General features: G+C 51.1%; 1 protein-coding gene across 1 annotated transcript in view; it reads left to right on the plus strand.

Moving 5' to 3' along the window:
• Positions 1–6,444, plus strand: part of Chst3 (carbohydrate sulfotransferase 3) — a 42,049-nt gene extending 35,605 nt beyond the window's left edge. The window contains exon 3 of the mRNA XM_070020520.1: positions 610–6,444. Within this exon, the coding sequence (XP_069876621.1) occupies positions 610–1,918 (1,309 nt within the window). The 3' untranslated portion in view covers positions 1,919–6,444. The remainder of the gene's footprint in view (positions 1–609) is intronic.
• The last annotated feature ends 3,333 nt before the right edge of the window (positions 6,445–9,777 follow it).

The following is a 9,777-nucleotide window of genomic DNA, read 5'->3' on the forward strand; positions in this document are numbered from 1 at the left end:
CTACCACTTTGAGCCACAGCTCTACTTTTAGTTTTCTGGTGAGTAACTGGAGATAAGAGTCTTATGGACTTTCCTGCCTAGGCTGGCTTTGAACTGTAATTCTCAGATCTTAGCCTCTTGACTAGCTAGGATTACAGGCATGAGCCAACAGTGCCTGGCACAGAAAGTTTTCTTACACTTGTCTTCCCAGGCACAAACCCTGCCTGAAAGCCTCAACCAAGGTTGGTAGGTTAAGGCCCCAGCTGAGGAGTAGGCCTGTTGGTATTCCATATCTGCTACAAAGGCTCATCTCACATCTGTACACTGGCAAGCCAGAAGTATCAGGGAGCATGTGTCTCTGGGTCTCCTAGTGAGCCTGAGCCTCTTGTGACCACAGAGGTGACCTGCTCCTTAATAGCTGCCCTTATGGATTACTTTTCCTCCCCTGCCTACCTCCCTACCCCATCCTTCCTGCTATCAGGGTCCCAAATCAACTGCTTGCACTCAAACGCCAGCCTCACCGTCAGCTTCCAGGGAGAACCAGCTAGGGCAGCCTCTGAGTGATCGGCCCGGAAGACTTTGCTTTGATGGTCCTCCAATCAGTACTGGTCTCTTTTTGGTCCTCCACAGGGTTGCGAACACACTGAAGCAGATCCCCCAAGCCCTGGCAGATGCCAACAGCACCGACCCAGCCCTGACCTTGGCTGAGAACGCATCCCTGCTGTCACTGAGCGAGCTGGATTCCGCCTTCGCCCAGCTGCGGAGCCGCCTGCACAACCTCAGCCTGCAGCTGGGTGTGGAGCCAGCCGAAGAGGAGGCCACAGGGGAGAAAGAAGAGGAAGAGGAGGAGGAGGAGGAGGAGGAGCGGTCCCCATCTGCCAGGGCTGGGAATCGGCGCCACGTGCTCCTCATGGCCTCCACCCGCACGGGCTCCTCATTCGTGGGCGAGTTCTTTAATCAGCAGGGCAACATTTTCTACCTCTTCGAGCCGCTGTGGCACATCGAACGCACCGTGTCCTTCGAGCCGGGCGGTGCCAGCGCGGCGGGCTCGGCGCTGGTGTACCGCGATGTGCTCAAACAGCTGTTCCTGTGCGACCTGTACGTGCTGGAGCACTTCATCAGCCCCCTGCCCGAGGACCACCTGACCCAGTTTATGTTCCGCCGGGGCTCCAGCCGGTCCCTGTGTGAGGACCCCGTGTGCACACCCTTCGTCAAGAAGGTCTTCGAGAAGTATCACTGCAAGAACCGGCGCTGCGGGCCCCTGAATGTCACGCTGGCCGCCGAGGCGTGTCGCCGCAAGGAGCACATGGCCCTCAAGGCCGTGCGCATCCGACAGCTGGAATTCCTGCAGCCTCTGGCCGAGGATCCCAGGCTGGACCTGCGCATCATCCAGCTGGTGCGTGACCCCCGGGCCGTGCTGGCCTCACGCATAGTGGCCTTTGCAGGCAAGTATGAGACCTGGAAGAAGTGGCTCACCGACGGGCAGGATGATCGGCTGCGAGAAGACGAGGTGCAACGGCTGCGGGGCAACTGTGAGAGCATCCGGCTGTCCGCCGAGCTGGGACTGCAGCAACCCGCCTGGCTGCGCGGCCGCTACATGCTGGTGCGCTACGAGGATGTGGCGCGCCGGCCTCTGCAGAAGGCGCGGGAGATGTACCGCTTCGCAGGCATCCCCCTGACCCCGCAGGTGGAGGACTGGATCCAGAAGAACACCCAGGCGGCCCGCGACAGCAGCGACGTCTATTCCACGCAGAAGAACTCCTCGGAGCAATTCGAGAAGTGGCGCTTCAGCATGCCCTTCAAGCTGGCCCAGGTGGTGCAGGCCGCCTGCAGCCCCGCCATGCGCCTCTTTGGCTACAAACTGGCCAAGGACGCCGCCTCCCTCACCAACCGCTCCATCAGCCTTCTGGAGGAGCGGGGCACCTTCTGGGTCACGTAGAGGGCCTGGGTCACCATGGACACCCCCTCCCACACACCCCCCGAATGGAAGGCCTGGCCTGCCTTTCTCACACCCAGGCTGCTGGTGAGATGCAGCTTTGGCATTGAGCAATGGGAAGCTGTGCCATGCCTGTAGTCATAGGCCCCCAGCCAGCCAGCCAGCTTCCCCAGCGCTGCTGTGGCCCTGGGACTCCTCTGAAATCAGGAGAGTGCCCAATCCCCTAGAGGAGCTACAGTTTCCTAAGCAGGCCCCAGCAAACCAAGGCCTATTGGCAATCCTCCTGCCCTCCCCCCACCTCCCCTCTGTCTCCTTCTCCCTTTCCCTCTCTCTCTCTGTCTCTCTCTCCCTCCTTTCCTCCCTTCCTCCCTCCTCCCCCATCTCTCTCCTTCCTTCCCTCTTCCTCTCTCTTTTTCTCTATCTCTCCCTCCCTCCCTCTCTCTTCTCTCCCCTCTCAGGAATACACATGAAATACACAGGAAGGAGGTCTGAAGGCTAACTGGGCCAGAGTCCAAGTATTTAACAGCCCGAAGGGGTGGAGGCCCAGACCAGACATGCAGACCTCCTGCCAGATTCAGTGTTAACCTTTTCATTTCCTCCCTGTAATATAGAGGCCCCTGCAATCTGGGAGGGTCCTTGGGGAGAGAATAGGGCAGCTCAGAGTGAGGAGGTGGCATTTGATACCCAGTGGGTAGGTGACAATGGCTGTTTTCCAACCAGCACAAAATGATTCATGTTTTAATAAATTGACAGTGCACTGGTGGCTGAGAAATATTGCCAGTGTAGAACAGAGCACACGTGTGTAGAAAGATATACAGATGTGGCTTAGTAGTAGAGCTCTTGCCTAGCATGCTCAAGACCCGGGTTTTTATCCCCAGCACCACAAAACAAAACCATATCTGTGCCAGGTGCCTGTGGCTCTTCTCTGTAATCCTAGCTACTCTGGAGGCTGAGATCTGAGGATCGCACATTGGGCAGAAAAGTCTGACTTATCTCCAATTAACCACCAAAAAGCCAGAAGTGGAGCTGTGGCTCAAGTGGTAGAACACTAGCCTTGAGTGAAAAAGCTAAGGGACAGGGCCAAGGCTCTTGAGTTCAAGCCCCAGGATCTGCATAAAACAAAACATACAACAACCAACAACAGCAACAAAAATTCATGCCCCACAGATAGAAAAGCACATTGAAAACACAAATCACAACTCCACAATCATTTCCACAGAATAGTTCCCCATGACTGTATGCCCATGAGGCTTTTCCATATCACATATCTAAAAAGAAGAGCCTTTATTTACATTTTCAGGGTTCTTCAGAGAAGCAGGGACATATTCTAAAACAGTGCCTTCCCTGGCTGGAGTTGGGATTCTCATGGCTACCTTCTTTGACCAGCTTCATCCTAGAGCTGGCAGGCAGGATATTTTGAGATGATGTGTCCAACCCTCACATATCTCCAGCCCAAAGGGAGCTGCAATCTGATAGTTCAGTACCCTACTCTGCCTCCCAGGGAGCTTGTCTGTATTTAAAAGCACATAGGGACACACCCCTCTCCTAGCAGCCTTGCCTCCTCCCTCCTGATGGACAGAGGTCAGCCACTGTGGTAACTATGGTTACTAGGATGTAGAGTTTAGGGTTCTAGAAAGTACTGCTCAACCCCGGATGGGCAGGCTGTTTTATTTAGGAGTTTGGAAATTGTTTATGGCCTGGTGATGTTCTTGTTTGGTGGCTGTGTTTTAGGTATAATGACTACAGGAACTCACCTCAGAAAAACCAGGGCTTGAGGGCCTGGAGTAAGGTGAGGGTGCTAGGGAGGCCAGCAGGGAGCCTTTCTCAAGAGGATTAGGGCCTAGTTGGCCATACCACTGGGCTTTGCTTTCTGTCCAGTGTGAAATCCATGTACAGTGACTCCCAGAGACCACCAGCATTCTTGCTGAGCAGTCCACACCAGTCCCACAGAAGAGGTTAGAACATATAGTCTGGGGAGCTAGGGACCTTGTGACCAAGCATCAAGTGAGCCCAGAGTGGAAGCCCTTTCCCACTCCCACCCCACAAGCTCAACAATAGAACTTGGTCCAGAGTTTGCTGGAAGCTGTGGCAGATGGCTGGATGGCCCTACTTTGTTTCTGTTCTCCTGGCCTCTGCTACTGTAGGCGCTGTTGGTGCTGTAGGGCTGAATTGTCATCTCAGCCATAAGCAACCATAAGCATACCTGGGAGTGCAGCCTGGGAGGGCAATGGGGCTGTGGGGGAGGGTGGTGTGTTGGCAGGAAGCTGCTGTCTAGAAAGATGAAGATGCTAACCAGCAGTCTTCCTGCTGATCTGCCTGCTTAAGCTACTGGGTCCCCAGCACTGGGACTACAGCCACTCCAGCAGGCCTCTGCTCTAAGTTTGGCATTCTGAGAACAGGTTGGGCAGGGAGCTGGTGTCCAAATGGACTCCATGTCTGGAAACTTAACTGGGGCGACAATGTTTCAGGTAGGCTTAGGAGTGCTAGCCCCTCTCAACCCCCACCTTGCCTTCTGCTCTCTTTCCCATGTGGGGTGAGGAGGGGCTGGGTTGGGGACAACCACCTTTATGCCATTCCATGGGGTGCCCCCTAGGGAGACAGCGCTTTTTCCTTCCTCCCTGCCTCTGGGGCAGTGGCCTCCATCTCTCAGCTCTCTAAGGACAATATCAAGCATGGGCCTTTGGGACTTCTCAGGACAACGTGTACACTGCAGGTTGACTTTATTTATTTATTCTGTGAGAAGAGGAGATAGAGAGTATTGTTTTCAGGGATTCAAAATTATACCTAGAATCAAGACATTTGATTCAATAATACAAGGGAACCATTCATATGCCTTCTGTTCCAGACACCAGAAGAGGACTGATCCCGAAGCAAGAAGGGGACAAGCAGCCCCAGCCCACAGCAGCCCCAGGGTTGTTCTGTGTAAGGAGGGTCCCCAGCTTCTCTCTTGTTGACCTGAAGATGCTATACAAAGTTTGCTCTGGGTCACCAGTGTGTGCTACAGGGCAGATTCAGTGAGTGACTTTGAACCATATCCGCCTGGCACTGGGCGGTACCTCAGCAGTCTGTGGGTTTGAGGAGGGACAGTATGGGAGTGATGGCTGGCTTTCCACTTTGTGGGTATGGTTAGGATCATGCGTTTGGGGTTTTCAGCATGGAGCTAGGATAAAGATGGTCCCAGTTTCTGGAACAGGGCAGCTGCTGACTGAACCCCAAAGAGTCAAGAGTGCCCACCAGTCCATCGCAATGGCATTCTTTCCTACCATCTCTACTGTCAGTCCAGCAGTGGAAGGAGCCCCAAGAGGATGTCCTAGGCTCATCCCAGAGGAGGGACCTGGCCTGGTGGTAGCAAGAAGAGAAGCATCAGGTTTGATCCCAATTCAGTCCTCTCCCATACAAGAGCTTGTTATAGTTGGCTATAGGACCTGTCCCTTAGAGGCCTTAGACTTCGGAGGAGGAGAAAGCCTAACGAGCCTGTGTCCCCAAGGCCAGTCCCCTCCCACCCCCAAAGGCTGACAATGAGGGCAGGTCTCCAAGGGGAAGAGGTATCTGTGAAAGTTAAATGGGTCTTGCTGATCAGTAAAACCAGGGGAAGAAACATGGCTTAAAATCAAGATCCCAAGCCAGTAGGTTTGTTTGTGATGATCAGGGGACATGGTCCAGCTGGATGGGAGGAAATAAGCCAGGGTTTCCTGAATGCAGCTATACTGCCTGCAGTTACTCAGAAACTTGAAGCAGAACTTCCAATGTCCCAAGAGCTCCAGGTCCTGTAACCTTGTGTCCTTTAGCACCCATTACCTTATATGTTTCCCATAATATAGGCATGGCACCATCCTCACAGCCCAGGGTGGGGAACATTTGATCTGTGAGCCATATAAGGTCCAAGAAATCATTTGGTACCTGAAAGAAAAGGCAAATATGCTTCTCTGGTGCTTCTTATTGGCTGCTGGCAGCTCTCTGCCTAAACTGATCATCTTATATGATCTTTGAGTGACATTATCAATATCCAAATGTCCTTTGGCAGGAAGAAGCTTCCCCACTTCCTTCTAGCTTGGATATGAACTAGACCCTCTGTACCATATATTCTAGACTCGTTTGGCCTTGCTCCCTCCTGCTTCCTACAGATGTTCTTTTTACCAACACCTGGTTCCTACATCATGCCTTATGGCCACAGGCACAGGACATGCCTTCCACAGTCCTACTATGTGTACCTGTCATCACAGTGTGCGTTGGGCGCTCTGCACTGCCTCTGGTGCTGCCCTGCATTCCTCCCTGCCCTTGCCCTTGCTGTCCCAGATGCCCTAACCATGGCCACAGACAATCCTCTGTCCATCTCCTAGAAATGCCAGGACCGCCCTTTCAGAGAGCTGGTGGCCCCTCAGCTCTTGGGGTCTACTTTGTGGAATAGAATGTGAAACCCATGCCTAGTGGCCTTACTTGACTTATTTAAATAAAAATGAAAATATGCAATGAGCAAATTCAGCATTTCTTTTGTATTTGTTTTCTGCAATCATTGAGCCATAAAAATTAATGGGCTGAGGGTGAAGGTAGTTTAGTGGTAGAGTGCTTGCCTAGCATGCATGAAGCCCTAGGTTCAATTCCTCAGTACCACATACACAGGAAAAGCCAGAAGTGGTACTGTGGCTCAAGTGGTAGGTGCAATGCAACAAAAGAAACTCAGGGACAGTGCCCAGGACTGGCAAAAAAAAAAAAAAACTAAGATGATAGATAGATAGATAGATAGATAGATAGATAGATAGACAGATAACAGGAAAAGGCATTGGAAGTGGTAGGAAAGATGTGACTTGCAGCAGGAAAAGCTTCCCTGCCCATTCCAGAGGGAGACAGACAGGGGAGTATGGGTAAATGTGGGGACATAGAAAAATGTTCTTTATGGTCCAGGATGGCAGAGCTGGTAGTGACTGTGCTTGGAGGAGCCAGCTACAAGAAAGAGATGTAAGGGAGACAGATACCAGGTGTCATAGAGCAGGATGCCTAATACTAGGCATCCTGGGTTCTGGGGACAAGTCCCAACTCTACCACTATCTGGTCTTGTGACTTTGGAGAAGTCTCTCTCTCTCTCTCTCTCTCTCTCTCTCTCTCTCTCTCTCTCTCTCTCTCTCTCTCTCTCTCTCTCTCTCTCTCTTCTTTCTTTCTTTTTTTGGTTGTGGGGCTTGAACTCTGGGCCTGGACACTGTCCCTGAGCTCTTCAGCTCAAGGAGAGCACGCTACTTGAGCCACAGAACCACTTCCGGTTTTCTGGTGGTTCACTGGAGATGAGTCTCACAGAGAGCTGGGAAGGTGGCTCAGTGGTAGAGTGATTGCCTTGCATGTATGAGGCCCTGGGTTCGATCCCTCAGCACCACATAAGCAGAAAAAGCTAGAAGTGGCCCTATGGCTCAAGTGGCAGAATGCTTGCCTTGAGCTAAAGAGCTGAGGGATAGCGCCCTGGCCCAAAGTTCAAGCCCCGCAACTGGGAAAAAACAAACAAACAAAAAACTCATGAGCTGCCTGAGCTGGCTTTGAACTGCGATCCTCAGATCTCAGCCTCCTGGGTAGCTAGACTTATAGGCATGAGCCACCGGTGCCCAGCTCACTTCTCTTATCTGGGCCTCACTTTGTTTTAGAATCATATAAGTAGTTGATAACCACTATCTCAAAAGGGTCTCTTAGAGATTCAAGACTCCGCTGAAAGAGTAAACATCCCTCTGTCAAACAACACCTGTGTGTGTGTGTGTGTGTGTGTGTGTGTGTGTGTGTGTGTGTGTGTGTGTGTGTGTGTGTGTGTGTGTGTGTGTGTGTGTTGATCTGCTTCTCATACTGAAATACTCAAGATTTCACTCAGCCTTCAGCAGACCCTCAGAAACCACCTATAAAGATTGCTCCAATGGTGCTATTAGCACCCTTTCAGCTAAGAAAACAATTATGATGTTCTATCAGATATAACTTTAGTGTGAATTAGGATTGTAGTCCTGTGTTAGCTTTTTGTTGTAACAAATACCAACTTGAAAAGGGTTTATCCAGGAGCCAATAATCCTAGCTATTCCAGTGGCTGAGATATGACAATTGAGCTTCAAAGCCAACCTGGGCCGGGAAATCCATGAGATTCTTATCTCCAATTAATTAGCAAAAAACTGGAACTAGAGGTGCAGCTCAAGTGGTAGAGCACCAGTTGTACATGGGAAAAGCCAAGTGAGAGCATGAGGCCCTGAGTTCAAGTCTCAGCAGCACAAAACAAAAAGATAAAGCATTTCTTTTCTTCCTTTCTTTCTTCCTTTCTTTCTTCCTTTATTCATTCCTTCCTTTCTTTCTTTCTTTCTTTCTTTCTTTCTTTCTTTCTTTCTTTCTTTCTTTCTTTCTTTCTTTCTTTCTTTCTTTCTTTCTTTCTTTCTTTCTTTCTTTCTTTCTTTCTTTCTTCTTGCCAGTCCTGGGCACTGTCCCTGAACTTCTTTTGCTCAAGAATAGCACTCTACCACTTGAGCCACAGCACCACTTCTAGCATTTTTCTGTATATGTGGTACTGAGGAATCGAACCCAGGGCTTCATGCATGCTAGGCAAGCACTCTACCACTAAGCTCCATTCCCAGTCCCGATAAAGCATTTCTTTTTTATTTTTTTTATTTTTTTTTTATTTTTTGGGTCTGGTTGTGGGGCCTGAACTCTGGGCCTAGGCGCTGTTCCTCAGCAGTTCAGCTCGAGGCTAGCACTCTACCACTTGAGCCACAGCGCCACTTCCAGCTTTTTTCTTATGTGGTGCTGAGGAATCGAACCCAGAGCCTCATGCATACAAGACAAGCGCTCTACCACTGAGCCATCTTCCCAGCCCCTGATAAAGCATTTCTTTTGGCTCAGTTTCAGAGGTTTCAGTCATGATTGGATAGAACTTTTAGTCCTTCAGTGGTAGGGAGTATGGTGGAGGGGACAGCCCATCGTCTTAGGAGTATGTGGTGACTCCAAACCATTCACTTCATGGCTAGGATATAGGGTAGAGGAAAGGGCTGTGTCCCCACCATTCCCCTTCAAGGGCATTCTCCCAGTGACCTGAAGACCTCCCGCTAAGCCCCGCCTCTTTAAGGTTCTACAAATGGGGGAATAAGCCTTCAACACATGGACCTTTGTAGACCATCTAGGTCCAAACTATATAGCACTCCCTGGAGGGAATGAGTATTTCCCAGAGGTGAAGTGGAAGAGTGCATATTGAAATACAGGAAGACACCTGCTGGAGCCTGTGAGTCTGGAGGCTCCTGGGTGGCCGCACTGTGGAGAGGCAGAGGAGAGCTGAGCCCTGGATGCAGTGGTTCCCCAAGAGAGGAAGGATGGCACAGTGAGGTACGATGCGAGGGGTGGGCTTCCCCTCCCAAAGCTCAATCGTGAATCTGCCATCTTACCACTCCCCATCTTGGAAAGTCAAACCCTCCACATTTAAATCTGTGCAGTAACATCCAGACTGAGCCTCCTGTCCCAGTTAATGTCTGTCTCTGTTTCCCCTGATCTAAGAACTGAGTCATGGTTAGGTTCCCCCCCCCTGCCCCCCGTCCTTTGTCGGTCATGGAGCTTGAACTCTGGGTTTGGGTGCTGTCCCTGCACTCTTCAGCTCAAGGCAAAGCACTCTACCACTTGAGCCACAGTGCCACTTCCAGTTTTCTGGTGGTTTACTGGAGATAAGAGTCTTACGGACTTTCCTGCCTGGGCTGGCTTTGAACAGCGATCCTCAGATCTCAGCCCCCCTGAGTAGCTAAGATTACAGGTGTTAGCCGTCAGCACCCCACTTTCCTCTCTTATACTCCAACTTACCCTACCCTGGCTGAAATCAAGGGCACCATGGGAAATGGAGTCACTTGGAACCCATAGAGGAAGCAGCT

Source organism: Dipodomys merriami, unplaced genomic scaffold (genome assembly GCF_024711535.1).
Source record: "Dipodomys merriami isolate MVZ:Mamm:240054 unplaced genomic scaffold, mDipMer1.0.p SCAF_14, whole genome shotgun sequence".
In the NCBI taxonomy this organism is placed as follows: Eukaryota; Metazoa; Chordata; class Mammalia; order Rodentia; family Heteromyidae; genus Dipodomys; species Dipodomys merriami.